The 20729-nt window shown below is 43.3% G+C and overlaps 1 protein-coding gene across 2 annotated transcripts; it reads left to right on the plus strand.

The window, feature by feature from the left end:
* Positions 1 to 166: 166 nt before the first annotated feature.
* On the plus strand, positions 167 to 16639 carry Fam156a (family with sequence similarity 156 member A). 2 transcript variants are annotated; one of them, XM_042684880.1, is made up of 2 exons: positions 167 to 526; positions 15228 to 16639. In XM_042684880.1, the coding sequence occupies exon 2, from the start codon at positions 15346 to 15348 to the stop codon at positions 15985 to 15987; it is 642 nt and encodes a 213-aa protein (XP_042540814.1). In that variant the 5' UTR covers positions 167 to 526; positions 15228 to 15345; the 3' UTR covers positions 15988 to 16639. The 2 variants fall into 2 exon arrangements, with proteins under 2 accessions (XP_042540814.1, XP_042540813.1); XM_042684879.1 differs by lacking the exon at positions 167 to 526 and adding an exon at positions 974 to 1102.
* The last annotated feature ends 4090 nt before the right edge of the window (positions 16640 to 20729 follow it).

Here is a 20729-nt window from a genome sequence, read left to right on the forward strand (position 1 = left end):
GCCCTGCTTCTTTTCACCTTGTTGAGAACGATAAATTTCACTTGCCTCCCTGAAATGAGACGTGGTGAAGAACTCACAGTAACACTTTTGTGTTCAGAGCAGGTCTGACCATCAGGAACCACCCTCTCCTATAAGGAGTCTCCTCAAGGCTTGCTCTCTGCCCACCCTTTGTTAAAGCTTCCAGAACACTCTAGAATAACTGGTCCTCCGACTCCCTGTGCTTTATCCATCTCAAGGACAGTCCATATTGATGAGAAGTTTCTTATCAACTATCCCCAGGAACAGAGATGAACATTCCCTGCTCAGCGTACCGAGAGTTCTGATTACAAAACAGCCCCTTCTCTGTAAACCTGCCCACCCGCGGCAGGCAGGCGTGTCTCCTCCTTATAAAGCTGGAAGGCCGGGGCAGCCCCGCAGGACACTGCTCTCCACATCTGGAGCGCTCCTCCTGGGCTGTAGCCCGAATGCGCGCAACTTGTAGCCTGCGTTCAAGAACCGCTGCTTCCCATGGCCCAAAGAAAACCCGGTAAGTCGGCCAACTCCAAGGTAAGCACAGGTACCCCCAAAGCGCTCGAAACCAGAACTAACCGGCCCGTCCCGGAGCAGGCGGCCTCAGGGGTCCCCGCGCCGGCTCCCGGGGGTCCGCCACTGACGTCACCTCCGCTGCCCACAGTTTCTTCTCAGAGCCGTGTCCGGAGGCCCCACCCCACCCCACCCCAGGGAGAGGTCGCGCCAGGTCGCGCGTCGCGCTGCTGGAAGGGTGGCCAAGACGCCGCCAGCGTGGCCAGCGTTGTCCGGAGCCGACCCTTGCCCAGACGCCAAGGCGCGGACACAGGCAGCCGCCACTAAGCTGCCTGCCTCCCACACTCGAGCCGTGGCAGCAAACCAAGGACCAGATCTGTGCGGAGGCCCCGCCCAGTGGTGCTGGCTGGGCCCGCAGACCCCGCCCTCCTCAGAGCGGCCTCTCTAGCCTCCGGAGCGCAGCTCCTCTCGGTGGTCTTAACCCTTGGCTTCTCAGCGCAGCGCTGTTTTCAGGACTTGAGCAGAAGAGGCGGCACGCAGGGGACTGGATGTCCAGACGAGCTCCGGAGCAAGAACGCGCGTGAGACAGCCCGAGAGACACTGAGAAGGAGAAGGGGGTTGGATGAGGGACTCAGAGAGGCCGACAAACAAGGAACTGAGAGAAAAAGAAAAGAGTGGGAGAGAGGGAGGGGGAGAGAGACAGAGACAGAGAGAGACAGAGATAGACGGACAGACAGACACAGACAGACAGACCTGGATACTAAGGTGGGAGATATACAGAGGAGGACAGAGGCGGAGACAGACTGTGAGACAGTGGTGTGGGTGTGTGTACGCAGAGGGGGAGAGAATGAGTGTTTCATTTCCTAGAATAGGCTACATTGGAGTAAAAGACGTGAGATTGACTCTGAGAAAATTGCTTTGAACAGTCCAGGTGTACATTTGAGTCCTAGGACAACAATTGTGCTTTGGCCTCACATGAAGATCGCTTTCTGGTTGGACCCCCGTTTTTTGTTTTTTTTGTTTTTTTTTTTTTTGTTTCTGTTTTTGTTTTTTCTCCAGATAATCCAGCGCTCTAGTGTCAGTATGGCAGTTAGACAGTCCACTCGTGGTGTATTTCTTTCGCTCTAGCTGGGAATAGTCCTTTTAAAGCTGATAAAAGGGACTGAGGTTGAGAATCGTTAATCGCCTAAAATATCACTGGGCTCAAATCAATGTTCAATATGGCCACAAATAACCTTTTTCCTTGGCCTTGCCTCCCTCCCCACTGTCATCTCCCACCCAATTAATAGAAGACAAACATCATTAAAATGTTTTCAAAGAAGGCAACATTTGCCCAATGGAAACACGAGAAACTCTTTCTGGGACCTGTGAGAGACAGGGGTCAAGATAAGACTTAGGAATAGGTATGATTTTAGTAAGTTCCATGATGATAGTATGCAAATATGTAGAGCACTTTAGTCAAATAACTGTGCAAGCTGCAAGGTGCAAGCTGTAGTGTCTGATTCTCAGAGGAAGAGGAATCAGTAAAGTCCAGCCAATTCTGGACACTAGATTCTGCAAGATCAGAACTTGGTATTAGAATTATGGAATTCCGCTGAATTCCTCATGCAGCATCTTTACATTGACACATGCTCATTGAACATACTGATTTGTGTGTGTGTTGACCTGTGTGTGTCAGGGTTGTTTTGTTAATTTTTACCCTAAAGGACAAGTGGATGTCTTTGCTTGGATAATCCTCTTGGTACCAGCAATGGAAATAAAGGTCACCAAAGGAGATTACTATGTTTTAAAGAGCAGAATTTCAACAGCTACCTGTCAAGGGCAAGAGGAGGAAACATCTTTACATTTAAGATAATGCTTGTGAACATTTTTGTAGGCAAAGGCTTATTACTCTTTTCAGTTGGTCATTGATTACATTGAAAATCATACCTGAGGCTATGTGAAATAGCTGGGTTAAAAATAACCCTCAGCAGTCCATTTTCTTTCTTTGCCTATCATGTGACTGGGAAATAAACTCAAGAATCTGGACTTCACATCTGGGGTGCTAGGAATGTTACATTTGCTAAGTAATAGTGCTGTGTTCAAACAGAAGGTATATAGAATATTTAGTAGATGGTGTGAGAATTTAAAGGTAAGCAAAAGCTGGGCACTAGGCTTACACCTTGAATCCTAGCTACTCAGCAGGCTAAGTTCTGAGAATCATGATTCAAAGCCAGCCCAGGCAGGAAAGTCCGTGAGTCTCTTATCTCCAATTAACCACCAGAAAACTAGAAGTGTCACTGTGGTTCAAAATGGTAGAGTACTAGCCTTGAGTGAAACAAGCTCACTGACAGTGCCTAGGCCCTGAGTTCAAGCCCCATGACTGACCCCCGCCCCCCCAAAAAAAGTAAGGTGGGCTGGGAATGTGGCCTAGTGATAGAGTGCTTGCCTAGCATTTATGAAACCCTGGGTTTGATTCCTCATTACTATATACACAGAAAAAGCTGGAAGTGGTGCTGTGGCTCAAGTGGTAGAGTGCTAGTCTTGAGCAAAAGAAGCTCAGGAACAGTGCCCAGGCCCTGAGTTCAAGCTCCTGGACTGGCAAAAAAAAAAAAGTAAGGAGATCCACAGATAAATATAAGATGAATACCATTAAAACAGTTGAAAGAAGAGACTGATATACTGAATAGCATGGAATTTTAGCATGTATTTTAACAGACCTAGGTGAGAAGTGGTCACTGTCTAGACTAGTTTTGTGATCTGCAGTGAGGGGCTGAACCTCTCAGATCCTCAGTTTCCTTACCTGCACATTGGGGGTAAAAATACCAACTGAGCATCCCTAATCTGAAAGCCTAAATTCCAAAATATTTCAAAACTCTAAACATTTTGAGTACCACTATGACACCACTGATGGAACATTCCAAAGCGGATCTGCTCTGATAGTGTGTCGTTAGGATGCAGGTGGGGTTGGGAATGTAGGTCCTTGGCAGAGTGTGGGTGCTTATGTACACATGTGTGTGCATCTGCGCACACATACACGTGTAGATCACTTTTAAGTTATATGTATAATCTTTATTTGAAACAGAAATTAATGTTGTGTTTATACTTGGGTCCCATGTCCACACACACATATACACATACACATATGTGTGTGTATAAAAATAATATGAGCCAGGCGCTGGTGGCTCACACCTGTAATCATAGCTACTCAGGAAGCTGAGATCTAAGGATCATGGTTCAAAGGCAGCCTGGGCAGGAAAGTCTGCGAGGCTCCTATCTCCAATTAACTACCAGAAAACCAGAAGTGGCACTGTGGCTCAAGTGGTAGAGCACTTGCCTTGAGCTGAAGAGCTCAGGAACAGCACCCAGGCCCAGAGTTCAAGCCCCACAACCTTCTCTCTCTCTCTCTCTCTCTCTCTCTCTCTCTCTCTCTCTCTCTCTCTCTATATATATATATATATATATATATATACACACACACACATATACATATATATATATATATATATATATATCCAACATTGAAAATCATCTGAAATTGAGAGTACTTATAGCCCTAAGTATGTCAGAGGAAGGTTACTCAGCCTATAGTATATACACTATGCCCATAGTGAAACCCTTTCTGACCACTGGGGGGTGGGCACTCACTTCAGTTCTCCCCCAACTCCTGATATCACTATGCCATGTTGTAATTTTTAGTATGGCTCCCTGCCCCACAGACTGTAAGTCCTCTGAAGAGTTACCCTCCATGATATATTGCTCATGACTGGACACAAAAAGCATCTATTGCTGTTCATCCAGAGAGAATATGTGGTTTTTATTCCCAGTGTCCAGGTCCACAACCACGTGGTCCAGAACCAGTGCAGTAGCCACGTGTCCCCATTCACAGTGTGTGGGTGTGGGGGTTCTCATCTAGAAATAGTCTACTGTGAAGGAACAGACATGAGATTTACTCTGCTGGAATTCCTGATCACTTCACAGAGTTAGAAGGATTGTATCCTCTGTCCCCACTCTCTTCTCAAGTGTCTAGTGTCAGTGTGGACCCCAACTCTTCCACTTACTGTATATGTTGGAGAGCCTTTTGCTTCCTCAGACTGAGCTCTGTCCTCAGGAGGGGGCTATATTGGATATCTCAGTGACCAGACCTCTGTACAAGTGTGCCCTCAGTAAAGACCTGTTGGATGAATAGACCCTGGCCAGTCAGGTTATCTTGTTTTGTAGTTGAAAGGTGTAGATATTACTGGCCCATATGAATAGACATCACTAACTAAAGAACCATGTATTGTGTTTATGTGCATGCATGCATGTGTGCACGTGCACACGCATGTGTGTACATTTCTGATCTGGGGCTTGAATTCAGGGTTTGAGCACTGTCCCTAAGCCTTCTCTGCTCAGGGCTGGCACTCTACCACTTGAGCCACAGTGCCATATCCAGCTTTTTCTGTTTACGTGGTACTGAGGAATCAAACCCAGTGCTTCATGCATGCAAGGCAAGCATGCTGTCACTCAGCCACATTCCCAGCCTCTTAAGTTTGATTTTTAAAAAGTGGAAAGTCAAGATTGGGAATGTGGCTCAGTGGTAGAGTGCTTGCCTAGCATGCACGAAGCCCCAGGTTTGATTCCTCAGTACCACATAAACAGAAAAAGCCAAAAGTGGTGCTATGGCTCAAGTGGTAGAGCACTAGCCTTGAGCTAAAGAGCAGAGGGACAGTGCCCAAGCCCTGAATTCAATCCCCAGGACCAGTACTAATTACTCAATTAAGTTTGATTTTTAAAAGTAGAAAGTTGGGGGCTGGGAATGTGGCTTAGGGATAGAATGCTTGCCTAACATGCATGAAGCCTTGGGTGTGATTCCTTAGTACCATAAAAATAGAAAAGGTGAGAAATGGTGCCATGGCTTAAGTGGAAGAGTGGTAGCCTTGAGCACAGAGAGGCTCAGGGATAGCATCCAGGTCGTGAGTTCAAACCGCAGGACTGGTAAAAAAATGTAGAAAGTAACATGCTACCTGCAGAGGTCATCCTGAGAATGTCTTTTATTTTATGTCAGGCTGCCCTTCCAAGAGCTAAGTGATCTGTTGAGACCTCACCCACTCCAGATACCTGCACTTATCCCTTCTGGATCAGAGACATTTGGTAATCACCTGGGATAGGTCCAGTCCCCTAGCCTTATAGCCCTGCCACACAGGAACCAGGTCTATAGCTCATGAGTCTTTGGGAGTACTGAGATGTAGCTTAACCACAGTCCCCTTGAGTCCCAATTGCCACAATGTCTAAGAGTAACCCTCAACTATTTTCCTGTAGCTTCCCAGCAAACTACAAATAGATAAAAAAACATTCAAGTGGAATCCAGGGACCTGCAAGACTCTTGATATCAGCTTGAGATAAATCAGGTACATTCCAGACAAGATGAAGTTATTACCCTTATTCTAACCCAGTTTATATGCCTCTCTTTATGACCCATGGGATCCCCTTGGACTTGGGGCCACTCAAAACCATGTTCATAACTTCAGGCCAATGGCTCAGCCTGTAATCCTAGCTACTTAGAAAACTGAGATCTGAGAATCACAGTTCAAAGCCAGCTGGGTTAGGAAAGTTGGTGAGACTGAAAAAGAAATGTCCCTGTGAGACTCTTATATCCAACTAGCCACTCAAAAACTGGAAGTGGAGCTGTGGCTCAAAGTGGTAGAGCACTAGCCTTGAGCAAAAGAACTCAGGGACAGCACCCAGGCCCTGAGTTCAAGCCCCATAACCGCTAAAAAAGTGAGTCTTGCAAGGAGCCATCCTATTATAGAATGTGTTATCTAAGGTGATTGTGCTCATCCATTCCACTGGATCCAAACAAACTGAGGAATGGAGAGTGAATCAGCATTGGCCAAGGTGAAAAGAACAGAAGGTCTTCTGGGGATTTGTGTGATACTTGCTCATTGGAAAGGTACAGGAATACAAAATGCCTTCCTTGGGCTGGGAAGGTGGCTCAGTGGTAGAGTGCTTACTGAGCATGTATGAAGCCCTGGGTTCAATTCCTCAGTACCACATAAACAGAAAAAGCCAGAAGTGGTGCTATGGCTCAAGTGGTAGAGTGCTACTAGGACTTGAGTGGAAGAAGCTCAGGGACAGGCCCTGACTTTGAGTCCCAGTACTGGCCAAAAAAAAAAAGAAAGAAAGAAAGAAAAGAAAAGAAAAGGAAAGAAAAGAAAGTGCCTTCCCTACCAGGCACCAATGGCTAACGTCTGTAATCTTAGTTATTCAGGAGGTTGAGATCCTAGGATTGCAGTTCAAAGCTAGCCCAGGCATGAAAGTCTACAAGACTCTAATCTCCAGTTAACCCCCAGAAAACCAGAAGTGGTGTTGTAGCTCAAACTCGTAGAGTACTAACCTTGAGCAAAAAGCTGAGGGATAGCACCCATGCCCTGAGTTCAGGCCCTAAGACCAAAACAACAACAAAAAGAAACTGCCTTCCTGCACGTGGACATTGCCACTTGAGGATTTCACTCCTGGACTGAGTGGAACAGAAAAGACCCACGGTTCTTCAAGGTACCAGGGGATCACCCTTCCCCTTGACTGTTTTATATGATACTGAATGGCCTTTCTGAGTAGGCCTGATTGAGGGTGTTTCTCTTAATTCATAGTGAAAAGCAGAACTCCTTATATACTGAACATTGTAGATGTTTGGATTTGTTTTTGTGAAAGCAATATAGTGTAATGGTTAAGGACACTTGCTGTTATTCCACAAAACACCCCCATTACCCGTTCTGTCATGTGTACTTGGATCTGCTTGAGGAGCTAAGTATCTTGACTTATAAATGTATTTGCTATTAGTAAATCATAATCCATAACTCATAGGGTTGTACTTGTAAGGATATAATGGGCAATGCAGGGAAAGTACTTAGAAAGGAGCCTGGCAAGTTTCCTATGGTTTTGTCTGCAGATGCTGCCAGAGGATACTTTGAAGAGAGGGCTTAATGCTGCACTTCATACATTAGAGGGAAGGACATTAATGTCTCATTAGATTTCACTGATCAGGCTGAGTACCTTTCTTTCTCTGTCCCACTTTCAACTTTTCCTGGATGCCCCTTCACCACAATGCTAGCAGTCTCATTGTGGGGTCCCTGTACAGAGACCATAACTGAACATCATCTTAGACTGTTTGCATCTTTCCAGTTCAATTCCAGCTCTTGTCATTATGTGTGGCTGAATTTTGGATTGAGGTATGCCCTAGGTCAGGTCACAGAAGAGATGGTTTTTGTGTTGCTTTTCATGGCCATTGGAAGGTTCCCAAGACCTGTCTCCTACTTCTTTTACTTAAGGCATTTCCAACCTTTCCAGATTTCCAAGCCTTTTCTCACCAGATTCCAACCTGGGCCCTGCTATTGAAGTCTGTCTGCTTGTACACTAGTCTACCTCCCCACTTGTGAAATGAAAATGGCTCTGCCAGTTTTAGAGGTTGGTTGGGAGACCCAAATGAGACAAAGGAATGGGTGTAAAACAACTACATCATATTCAGGACACATGGGAGGCACTACATAAGTGAAAACAGCTTTCTATCATCATATTCCTTGTCATCCACATCTGTTGGCACTGGAGAGTAACACAACTCAGTCAGTGTTTTGGAACTGAGATATGATATGGTGTTTGTGGGTAAATTAATCAAGACACTGCAGAGTAAACAAAGCAGTAGTATTTTCACAGATCCAGGTAGCTATGCATATCTGCATTGAGCTATGGATAGACTTACTTATTTCAAAGCATTGTCTGCATGGGGTTGTGAGTGCTGGCAGATCCAAAAGCCAGAGAGCAGATCACACCACTGAGATTGGACATTGCATTCTTGAGTGTGAAATCTGGAGGAGGGCCAGCATGCTGAAACTCAAGCAGAGGTCTTGTGTTCCAGTCTTCGGACTGAATTACTTTTACCCTGAGAAGCCTCAGTCTCTGTTCTTGAGACCATCAGCTGACTGGAAGAAGCCACTCACATGCTTTACTTCAAGTCTGATCATTATAAGAGGTTACCACTCCCACAGATACCTTCACGCCAACATCTGCACTAGTGCTACATCGCCAGGGCACACTAGCCTAAACAATCTAACACACTAAACTGACCATCCAGGTAGGAAGCAATCCCATGTTGATGGTCAGGACAACACATCCCAACTGAAATTCTGAGGAATAAAGTCTGTGGGTTCACTTATGTGCAGTGGTCTTCTCCCTGTCTTCAGAAGCTGCCTTGAAATGGGGAGGAAAGAAACTTGAGGCCTAAGTGTTTTAAACAAAAATTTAATACAAAGTCTTTATCCCTCTGGACCAAGAGATTCTTAAAGGATGAGATGAGTAAGATGATGGAGGACTGGAAGTCACGTTTATTGCCCCACTTCTTCCCCTGTCCCCAAACAGAGGAGTTCTTGAAACCTCATTACCCTTAACACCTCTGGAGAGGATCCTGTGTAACTTCACATGTGTGGTTCCAGAACCTGTGGTGCCTACAGAAATAGGACAGACAGTATGTATCATTCCCATTAGAGAAACAGCATCCTAATTTGGATACTGATTCAGAGCACACACACTCTTACAAGAAACAGACAGGAAAGATTGAGTAAAACCTGGGTCAGTGCGAGTTTTTAAAATCTCAGTATTTCTTCATAAAAAGATACTTGTGAGAATTCTTTTCTTTCTGTGAGAATTGGCTTTGTAAATGAAGAAATAGGATGCTGAGAGGGTGAGTCCCTCTGACATGCGTCTATAGGTTGAGAGATAATTTGGTTAAGATTATGTTCCAGATGTCTCTCACATAAGTATTTATGGGGCATGCTGTTGGCTCTGGGATGTAATTGGACAAGCTTGTTGGAAACAGCTTCCAAGGACTGAAATGTTAAGAGACTCTCATTCTGTGATGCATGCTTCTTGTTTGCATGTATGCATGGTTAAATGACATGATTTGGAAGGTTTTAACATTCTTTTGTTTCCTAGTGCAATATTTAATTAACAAATATTTCTGAGTCCCCACTGTGCTCCAAAACCACAAGCAAATTCTTGGTTTCCAGGTTTTCTAAAAGGATAGAGCCTGGATTGGTGCTCTAAAGTATCAATTTAACATGTCATGCTTTTTATAAAATTCTTCCGAGATTTGTTTTTTTTTTATTGTGAAAATACTGTACAGAGGGGTTACAATTACATGGGCAAGATAATGAGTTCATTTCTTATCAAGCATTGTAGCCTCCTCCTTTGTTTCCCCTTCCCATCCTATCCTCCCCTCTCCCCCCCCCAACCCTCCTCCCCCCCACCAAAGTTGTAAAGTTCGTTTTCGACATAACGACTTGTATGTCTCATTGTTGCAATGGGTCCACCTGTATCCCTATTTAAACGATTTGTTTTTTCCCTTCCCCTCCACAAATTATAACAACATCAAATACAGTGAAGGCAGGGGTTATATCGTGGGGGAGGGACAAACAAAGCAACAAAGAAATCATCTTATAAATATGTTAGAAACAATCACAAGAAAGAAAAAACATTTGAATACATATCTTAGAGTTCACTTTCCTAACATAAAGACTTGGAAAAAATTATATTAAGTGAAGTAAGCCAGGCCCAAAGAAACATAGGTCCCATGGTTTCCCTTATTTGCAATAACTAGTATATGTCTGAGCCAAGATTTGTTTATTGAAAGATTATGGAGAGATTCTCTTATTAAAGCATCAGCCACTTGTGGTTTTTCAATCAACATACAGTAAAACTGTGTTATATTGTTTGTGCTGTTTCTGGGGCTTGAACTCAGGACCTGGGCACTTAGCATTTTTATTCAGTGCTGGTGCTTTACCACTAACACATCTCATCCTGTTTTTTTCTTCTGGTCATTTAGAGATAAGAGTCTCAAATGCCTAGGCTGGCTTTGACTCATGGTCCTTTGATAGCACCCTCCTGAGTAGATAGGAATACAAGCATGACCAACTAGCACTCAGCAAGACTATGCTATTTTGTTTTCTCACTAGCAAAGCATGAGAGTTCCAATTGCTTGGCATGTTCAGTAGTCCTTGGTATTTCCAGTGCTTTTCATTTCACTCATTCCAGTAGGTGTGAAAGGGTGCATCATCACACTTTAAATCTCCATATCCATAATGGTTTATGATGTTTCACATCCATAACCCCATTTTCTAACTTTGGGTTATTTGTTTTCCTACTATTAAGGTGTGTGTGTGTATGTGTGTGCACACGTGCGTGCACGCGTTTCAGTAGTGGGCCATGAATTTCATGCATAGCCTTTTGGTTGGATTTCTCACTCAAAGCTTGTATTCTGACACTTGAGCCATACCTCCACTTCTGGCTTTTTTCTGTTTACTTGGAGCTAGAGTTGCATGGACTCCTCTGCCTGGACTGTCACTAAATTGCAATGTGCAGATCTCATCTTCCTGAGAAGGTAGGATTTTAGGTGTGAGCCACCCATTCTGGATACTATTAAGTTTTGTATGTACTTTCTATATTATGGACATTTGTTAGGTCTGTGATTGACAAGCATTTTATTGAGTGTGCAACTTTGTTTTTATTTTTTTAACTCACTGTTTTATTCATTTTTTTGTTGCCAGTCCTAAGGCTTGAACTCTGGTCCTGGGCACAGTCCCTGAGTTTTTGTGCTCAAGCCTGTTTTACCACTTTAGCCACAGCTACACTTCAGATACTTTTGCCACTCCTGGGGCTTGAACTCAGAGCCTGGGCACTGTCCTTGAGCTTATTTTTGCTCAAGGCTAGCACTCTACCACTTGAGCCACAGTGCCAGTTCTAGCTTTTGTCTGTGTATGTGATACTGAGGAATTGAATTCAGGGCTTCATGCATGCTAGGCAAGTACTCTACCACTAAGCCACATTCCTAACCCAACACTTCCAGATTTTTGTGCTTAATTGGAACAAGACAGCTATCACTGTCCAGAAGAGAATCAATACCTTCTGGCCTCTGGTGGCTCAAGACTGTAATCCTAGCTACTCAGGAGGCTAAGGGCTGAGGATCTTGGTTTAAAGCCAGCTCTGGCAGGAAAGTTCGTGAGACTAATCTTTAATTAACCACCAGAAAACCAAGTGGAGCTGTGGACCAAAGTGATTGAGCTCAGGGACAGTGCCCAAGCTCTGAATTCAAGCCCTACAACTGACAATAAAATAAAATAAAATTACTATTATAGTATATTTAATATAGTAACTAGTATTTTATTAGTATAATATCTAGTATTTACTATTGTAACTAATAATATAGTTTTAGAGAATAACATAGTTACTTTCTTTGTTTACTTGGGTTTGAGACAGGAGCTCTCTAGTTAGCCACAACATAGCCCAAGCTGGCCTCCAAATCTCAATCCTTCTGTTCAGCCTCACAAGTGCTGTGGAGACCAGTAGGGTGCATGGCCTGACCTTGTTTATTCTTTCATTCCTGAACTCACTTATAATTCTAGGAATTTGGATGAGACACATTGAGTGTTCCATGTAGACAGTCATAGAATCTATAAGAAAGGGCTACTTTATGTTTTTTTTTTCTTTTTTCATTGACATGTTATTTACTTTCCTGGCATTGTTGCACCATTTAAGCTGTCCAGCATGAAGTTAAATAGTCACAGTAGGAGAAGCTGATTTTGTCTTATTCTCAACCTCATGGAGAATACATTCAGACTATTAAGTAGGAAATCAATTGTAGGTTATTTTGAACATGCCCTTTGACTGGTTCAGAAAGTAGACTTCTATTCCTAGTGTATTAGACTTTTTAACATCATGAGTGGATTCTGAAACTTATCAAATGATTTTTCTGCATATCTGGATCTGATGCTATCATAGTTATTTCCCCTGACCTCACCATCTGTGGAGTACATTGATGGGATTTACGCCTTCCTGAGAGAAACATGTTGGCATTCCTGGCAGAAAATCCATCATGGTTTATACTTGTTTTCATACATTGCTGGCCTGGAACTGTTGCTTTTCTTGAAGAATTTTGTTCTTATTCCAAGACAGAATATCTATCTGTAATTTTCCTGGTATCAGTGCAGTGCTAGACTCATGAACACATTTGGAAATGTTTGCTCTGCTCTGTATTCTGAAAGGAATTGTGAAGAAAGGGTATAATGTCTTCATTTCATATCTAGTAGAATTTGCTAGTGAAACTCACCAGGAAGACTCAGTAATTATTTTTTTTATAATTCCACTATCTCTTTTTTATTTCATGCTTGTCCTGAGGCTTGGATTCAGAGCCTACGCTATATCCTTGCACTATTTTGTTCAAGGCTAGCATTTTACCACTAGACCCACAATTATGCTTTTGTCTGGTTTTCCTCTTTTTTGTAGTTAATTGGAGATAACAATCTCACAGCTCTTTCTGCCAGGTTGGCATTGAATCAAAATCCTGAGATCTTAGCCTCCGAGTAGCTAGGAGTAGAAGCATGAGCTACTGGTGCTTGACACATTCCCACTTTTATGGTGTCATTATTCACAATTACCAAGGGGTTGAAATTCTATAAATGTCCTGTGATGGGCTAGTGGATACAATTTATATCCACATGTACTTATATACAATCAAATGAATTATTACTTATCCTTAAACTGCTGTTATATTTTGATGAACCTTGAGCAATCATAGAAGTGAAATAAGCAAGTTACAAAAGGACTCCAACTATTGATACCTTATTCCAATTTGTAGGTATTCAATGTAGTAAAACTGACAGAAGCAAAAATTTGAATGTTAGTTTTCAGGGGCCTGGAGATTTTAGGGAAAGGTTTCTAACTACTAGTTCAGTTTCTGTAAATGAAGTAGCACTGTGCACACTGTGCACACTAAGTGACAGCTCATGATTTTCCAGTAATGGATATAACACACAAAGGTTTTGAGTGTATTGATGTAGAGCTGATTTTAGAATTAGATGTTTGTGTATCTGTGGTTAAAATCTATTCTTTCATTTCTGCTTGGTTTTATCCTTTCCTATTTCTTCCATTCTCACAAGTCTTGGTCAGTCCTGCTACAAGTTTATAAAAAATATTGATCAAGTTAAGGAAACAGAGTTTTTTTTTTTTTTTAACAGTTTTTTACTTGGTTGAACCCCCACCCACTTTGAAAATTCTTGAATTTTAAAATTTCCATAGTGAGAACTTTGAGGTGATTTCCATAAAGAAGAGCAACAGTTTTAATTAGATGTAAAGTCAATGATCACAAAGGCAAAAATTCTCAAGGGAGTGACATCATGGTACACATACATACAATTTCATAATGTTTACTTCATACAAGTTTATGAATACATAGGAGAAGAGCACATGTTGGCCCCTTATTTAATTTTATTCATATAACTGTTCTTCAGAATGGCCTATAGGGAATCACAGCATTTCAATACTTTTATTATCTTTAATGAGTTGTACAAAGGAGTTTGGATGGAACAAAATCAGTTTATGAATACAGTGCATCGGATCAATGTCACCCCTTTCAACGCATTCATACAACCCCCACGAAGATGTAAAATTCATTTCCAACATAGTGCCTTGTGAGTATCATTGTTGCAATGGGTCCTTGTTTCAGCATTTTGTTATTCCCATTCCACTCCCCAAATTAGATAAACGTGTATACAAGACGCAGGGTACCAAAATCAAATACAGTGACAACCAGGGATAGATCATAGGGGAAAGAACAGACAAAAGAAACAAAAAAAAATCACATGGTACATTAAAAACAACAAAGAAAAACCACTGAAGGGGATGTGGCCAAAAGGGAACACTACTGCACTGTTGGTGGGAGTGTAAACTTGTTCACTCTGGAAAGCAGTATGAAGATTCGTCAAAAGACTATACATAGAGCTCGCCTATGAGCCAGCAATCCCACTTCTGGGAATTTACCAAAATGATCACAAACAAGACCATACTAAAGCTACAAGCACAACTATGTTCATTGCAGCATTTTTCACAATAGCCAAGATACGGAACCAACCCAGATGCCCCTCAGTAGATGAATGGATCAAGAAAATGTAGTATATATACACAATGGAATTCTATGCCTCCATCAGAAATGGAATTTGTTAGGAAATGGAAAGATTTGGAAAAAATTGTACTAAGTGAAGTAAGCCAGGCCCAAAGAAACGTAGGTCCCATGGTTTCCCTTATGTGCAATAATTCATATAGGTCTTATCAGATGAACAGAAAAGCTCAAAAACTGTACAAATGACCATATAAGATGATGCGAAGCAAGCTTTTTTTTAAAAAAAGTAATTTTATTTATATTACTAAGGCATTGTTTCATAAGTGAGGTAATGAGAACATTTATGTTCTTGGACAAAGTTTACACTTTTCATTAGATGTAAAGCCAGTGATCATGAACACAAGAGTCCCCAGAGGTTTGTCACCCTTGGTAAACATACTTACAATTTCATAACGTTTACTGTATGCAAGTTTAGGAATATTTAGGAGAGGAGCACATGTTAGTCAAATATAGCTTGTTCTTATAATCATTCTCCAGAATGGCCTATAAAGAGTCAGCGGTCAACAAATACTGTTAGTAGATTTCCATATTGTACGCATGCTCCATCGATGGAATAAGTAGTGCCATTTCTAAAACCAGTATGTCATTCAGCTGACTTCCTAAGCTCTGGATGTACATTAGCACATGGAATCCACAGAAGAAGCCTAGGAGGTGGTTTTGACACCTAGGAAGAGGAGGGACAGGATTGTAAAGTAAAATGCATAACCATGGACTCTCCTCCTTGTCCTGTTCCCCTTTGTTACAGTGTGGCCTCTGCTGGCAGCCCATGGTCTCTAGCTTCCTTCTGCTTACTGCAAGTCCTCCCTGTTGACCATCCCATCTACACCACACCCCAGTAGGGCTTCCAGCTCAGACCAGACCCCATGGATCCACTGGAGAAATGGAATGCGGCATTGAATTCCGGGTCTCCCCGGCTGACCATTACTGCGGCCTCCCAAGAGGTCATGATGGTCTCTGAGCCTTGTTCCTCCCAGCAGCTCAGGATGAGCTTCAGCGAGCTGAGCCCAGGTGCAGGTCCCAGTGCCTCTGCGCCTCTGCCCGAGGGGCTGGTTCAGCAGCATTACAGGGAGGAGAAGAGTCTGCTGAGGCAAAGGCGCTGGGAGAGGCTGGGGTTATCTCAGAAGAAGAAGGCGTCCCCGGGCCACGTGAGACGCAGGCACCGCGACCATATGGCTCCTTACGCAGTGGAAAGGAACACCGGATCTTCTCCAGATGACAGAGCTCAGAATCGGATCCGATGTGAATGTCGATACTGCCAGGGCCACGGGCCATCCACGGGGATTTCAGGGGAAGGAAATGCCACCGCCAGTTCTTCCTCTTGGGAGTCGCTGGTACAGGGCCTCAGTGGCTTGACCCTCAGCATGGGCACCAACCAGCCTAGCCTTCTGCCAGAGGGGGCGCAGCAGCAGCAGCAGCCACCTGAAGAGAGGTGCCCACGGGAGAGGCAGCAGGAAAACAAGAAGATGTTCCAGAGGCTGCTCAAGCAGTGGCTGAAAGACAACTGAGATGGTGATCCTCATGGGACAGAGACTGAAGGGAGGCAGACGTGCTGTGTGGTCAGCTTCTGGACTCGTGTCCCTCTTGGGCACAGTGAGCATTCTTCTTAGGACTCCCTAACCCTGTGCTGACCAGAATCCTCTTGGCATGACAGTTCGTTCGCTCCCGGGAAGTCTGTCATCTCTCCTGCCAGCTGTTGTAGGACAGTCGTGAGGCATTCTGGGACATGGGAAACAGCATATCGGTGGTCCTCAACTCATCACATGTGGTCACTTTCTCCACCTGGCTCTCCATCTTTGCTCTCTACCTTGTGCCAGTAAGATGTAAGCTGTCTCTGTGGTATGACTGCCTTGTCGATGTCCATGTGCTTTTGTGCCATTTTATTGACTGTCAGCCAGGAGCAGCTTTCTGTCAGTTTGAAGTGGCAGGATGTGACACTGAGATCCGGGTTCAAGAATCTGCTTTGGAACACAAGTGTGGGAAAGGGATGTCGATTTGGACTCTAGTGGGTCACCATTGTACTGTCTGTGTAAAGTATTATGACTATGATAAACTAACTGTGAGTAAATGTTTCTCTGCTCCTTAGCAATTGCGTGTTCTCCCACGCAGGACTTTTTCATAACATCACCAATACCAAATAAACGTGCACATGAAAGGAAATTAACTTTAGAATTGGGGTTTGTGAATCGATAGTGGTTTGTTTCTTGTGGGATCTGAGAGACTACCTTGAAATCCCTGACCAGTGAAGTGGAGCAGGCAACAGGCACTCAGTAGTGGGAGACTCAGGGTAGATGGGAGTAGAGTGTGTGGGGAACAGGAAGAGAACCTACTCTAGTCACCATCGGAGGCACTGGCAAGGACCAGCCCTCAGAGCAGGCAGCCATCGAGGTTGTGAGGGTATACTCCTGCACACAGGAGACTGGAAGCCGAGTCTACTTGCCCCCATAAGAGCCCTGAGGCTTGGCACTAATTTCCTGGCTGAGGTATCCAAAGGCCATTCCTGGTGGCCTGGTGCACTGGTTGGTGAACATGAATAGCAATCGTATGCTTGCTTCCTGGGAACCAGAGCATCATTGAGTTATTTCAAAGTCAATTTGGGAAGTAGACACCAGTCTTTATAATTAAGGAGGCCTGACTGATAAAAATCTGCATTTTTTCCCTCTATAGAAACCCATGATATGTTCCCAGCCAGGGGCTGTGCCGTTCTTCTGGGCTGAAAACAAATTCTTCTCTGTGTCAGTTCTTTTAAGGAAGCACCAGAGCTGCACTGCTGCAATCACCTTCTTGTCTCCTTCCAAGGGAACTGGCTAAAAAACAGGTGAGTTACTCACATTCTGGACTTGGAATCTCATCAGGGATGAAAAGTTAAACCAGCCTTGCCAGGACTATCTTCCAACGTCTGGGGAGAATGTATTGCATATGAATGTGTGTAGGTATGCGTGTATGTGTACATGTATGTGTACCTGGGTGTATATGTATGGTGAGTCTGGCTGTCTTTAAGAGAAGGCATCATGACATTGCACTTGGCTGATTATTTAATAGGTGTTAAACATTATTCTCTGTGTGCACGTACCTTAGCTCATTTCCCCTCTGGCATAGACACATCATTTTGGCAACAGTGTCAGGCTCCAGTTAGGGAACTTGCCAGGGTCTCACATCCAGCAAAAGGCAAAACTGACAAACAAACCAAGACAGGCTTCCATTGTAGCTGGTACCCTTCACCAGTCCCTTTCTGTCATGCTGTCATGACTGAGATGAAGTGTATGGACCCAGTGACCTCGATGGACAGTACATACCTTAAATGACCAGGGAGGTCTTCCTAAGATGTGTTGAATCTAGGCTCTGGTGGTTCATGCCTGTGATCCCATGAGTCATGAGGCTTAGATCTGGAGGATTAACTTTCCAAGCCTGTCACCGTAGAAGAGTCCTGAAGATCCCATCTCCGCCTAAGCATCAAAACAATGGACTACATCTTTACGATAAAATACAATTAAAAAAAATAAAATAAAAATAATAAAAAGACAATGGACTACAAAGGGGAAAAAACAACAGCCATGGAGTGCAGACATGGCTCAAGCCCCTGCAGACAATCTTGAGCCTTGTGCAAAAAAGCTAAGGAGAGTTTGACACCCCGAGTACAAGATCAATACCGGCAAAATAAAACATTGTTGTGGAATCCTTACTCAGTGGGCATTATGGGCACAATGGTTATCGTGTTGGAGAGACTTGACAGAGGTTGTAAAGTTTTGGTCAGCGACATAATCCCTTGTGTAATTCCCCACACACCAAACTGCATTCTGCAGACCTTCCAAGTCAATCCATCAGTCACACCTGCCTTGCCACCTGTTGTAATTGCTGGGACAGTTACCAACATTTTAGCTTTCTGGCTTTACCTCTCCGTTTTCCATGTTGTGCTGAGTGACCGCTGTGCTGGGGAATAAAGAGGATTTGTGGAGCTAGTCCTCACTTTCACTTGAGGAGCATTTCATCAGGGAGAAGGATCAGATACTGTCTTAGTTCAAGTTGGGCTGCTATAACAAAACACTACAGACTGAGGAGTTGATGAACACTAGAACTCTATTTATCTTACTTCTGAGCTTGGGAAGTCAACTGAAGATCGAGTGCTGTCCTCTGGTGTATAGTAAGCGCCTAATTACTAAGTCTTCACAGCTTAACATGGAAGGATAAACGTAGATGAGTGTTGTGTCCTCACGTGGCTTTAAGCCTTCTGTGCTCCCACAAATGCTGTTTAATCCCTGTGTCGTTATTTACCAGAACAGAGCCCTTACTATACACCTTCCAACACTGTGGGATTGGGGATTAAATTTCTGGGTAAACTTTAGAGAGGATAAAATGGTTGAACCATAGTGAGGATCATGGAATGGTGAGAGAGTACATAATTGATCCCCTGTGAGGCCAGGGTGGCCAGGAGAGGAGAGGGGTGGGAAGGATCACAGATGCATGACTGGACATGGAGGTCTTGCTGAGAAGTTCCTTTTCTGCAGTGTTATCTAAGATCTTCACGAGGAACATGGAGAATGGCTATGTGGATGTACTGAGGTTGTGAGATCCAGCTCCTTACAAGTGTTCCTTCCCAACCAGGTAAAAGGTATTTGAAGATTATAGGGCACTGGCGTCTGAAGTGGGGCAGCATCCCAAGTTATAGACTAGGATCCAGAATCGTGTGTTGTCCCCATCTCTTCAACATGTCAAAATCTAGACCAGACATTGAATTAAAGGTATCAGCACATGAGAAGATATTGGGACCAAGAGGATTAAAATGGAATGCACAAGTGGAAAATCTGGGTAAAAAGCTGGAAGAAAAGAAATGGGAAGAGAAATGAAGCTCTTCCTGCAATGAAGGTGCTAGGTACAGCTGGATGCAGGGTAAATTCCATCCAACATTTTTTGAGTATTCTTATTCTCTTTAAGTAGTTATACAAAGGAGTTGCCACTCAACAAAGCACTTTATGAATACAGTGCATCTTGATCAATGTCACCGCTTTCAGTATTCTCATCCACCACTCCCAATCCACCCCTTCCCTTATTTGCTTAATTTTCAGGTTATGTGTTGATTTTTTTGCCATTTAACAGAGCAGTTTATGTATATAATGCATCTTGATCTTTTAATCACTTCAACACCTTCACCCCCCCCTTCCCTTATATTTCTCAGTTCTGTGGTATATACAGTGAATTACTATCTGCATTCTTCCCCTTTCCCCTTTCATTCTTCTGTCCCTTTCCTCTTGGCCACAATCTTACATCCTTCCCTCTTGCAACTACCCATTTCCTAGTACTTACTATATTGGGCTTTGACTTATCAGGCTTTTCAAATAATTATACTATTTATGCTCTCCATAGAGTCTATTGCACTTCATTTAATTCATGTGTAACCCATTGCTTACCATCCAGTGTGTTTACTTATAGATTTATAGGCACATTCTAGCTACCTAGTGGGCTAGTGACACAAAGAGAGCCTTCTCAGAAGAAGTAAAAGTGGCCAATAGACCCATGAAGAAATGTTAACTTTTTTGGACATATAGGAAATGTAAATCATAACAACACTGAGTTTCCACCTCACCCCAGCAAGAATGGCCACTATCAAAAAAACTAACAATAACAAATGCTGGGTTAGATGTGGCCTAAAGGGAATCTTGTTCTACCACTCTTGAAAGGAGTATGGAGGGTCCTCAAAAAATCAAACATAGGCTAGGCAATGGTGGCTCACACCTGTAATCCTAGCTACTCAGAAGGCTGAGATCTGAGGACCGCAGTTCAAAGCCAGACCCGGCAGAAAAGTCCGTGAGACTCTTATCTCCAATAAACCACTAGAAAACCGGAAGTGGTCCTGTGGCTTAAGCGGTAGCGTGCTCGCCTTGAGCTGAACAGCACAGGGATAGCGCCCAAGCCCAGACTTCAAGCCCCATGACCGACAAAAAAAAAAAAAAAAATCAAACATAGATCTAACCTATGATCCAGCCACACCACTCCTGGGTGTTTTTCCAATACACTACAAACAAGGCCACATTAAAGCTACCACCACAGCCATGGTTATTGCAGTATTATTTATCATAGCCAAGATATGGAATCAGTCTAGGTGCCACTCAATGGACAAATGAGGAAAATGTGAGATATATATATATATATATATATATATATACACACACATATATATGTATGTATATGTATGTGTATATGACGTACACACTCAATTCTACTCATGTATCCCAAAGAATGATATTATACCATT

Source organism: Dipodomys spectabilis, unplaced genomic scaffold (genome assembly GCF_019054845.1).
Source record: "Dipodomys spectabilis isolate Male_0828 unplaced genomic scaffold, ASM1905484v1 ptg000091l, whole genome shotgun sequence".
NCBI classification, from domain to species: Eukaryota; Metazoa; Chordata; class Mammalia; order Rodentia; family Heteromyidae; genus Dipodomys; species Dipodomys spectabilis.

What these genes read in the sequence shown, in the direction of transcription:
- Fam156a (XM_042684880.1), top strand. Translation starts at nt 15,346, where the DNA reads ATGGATCCACTGGAGAAATGGAATGCGGCATTGAATTCCGGGTCTCCC.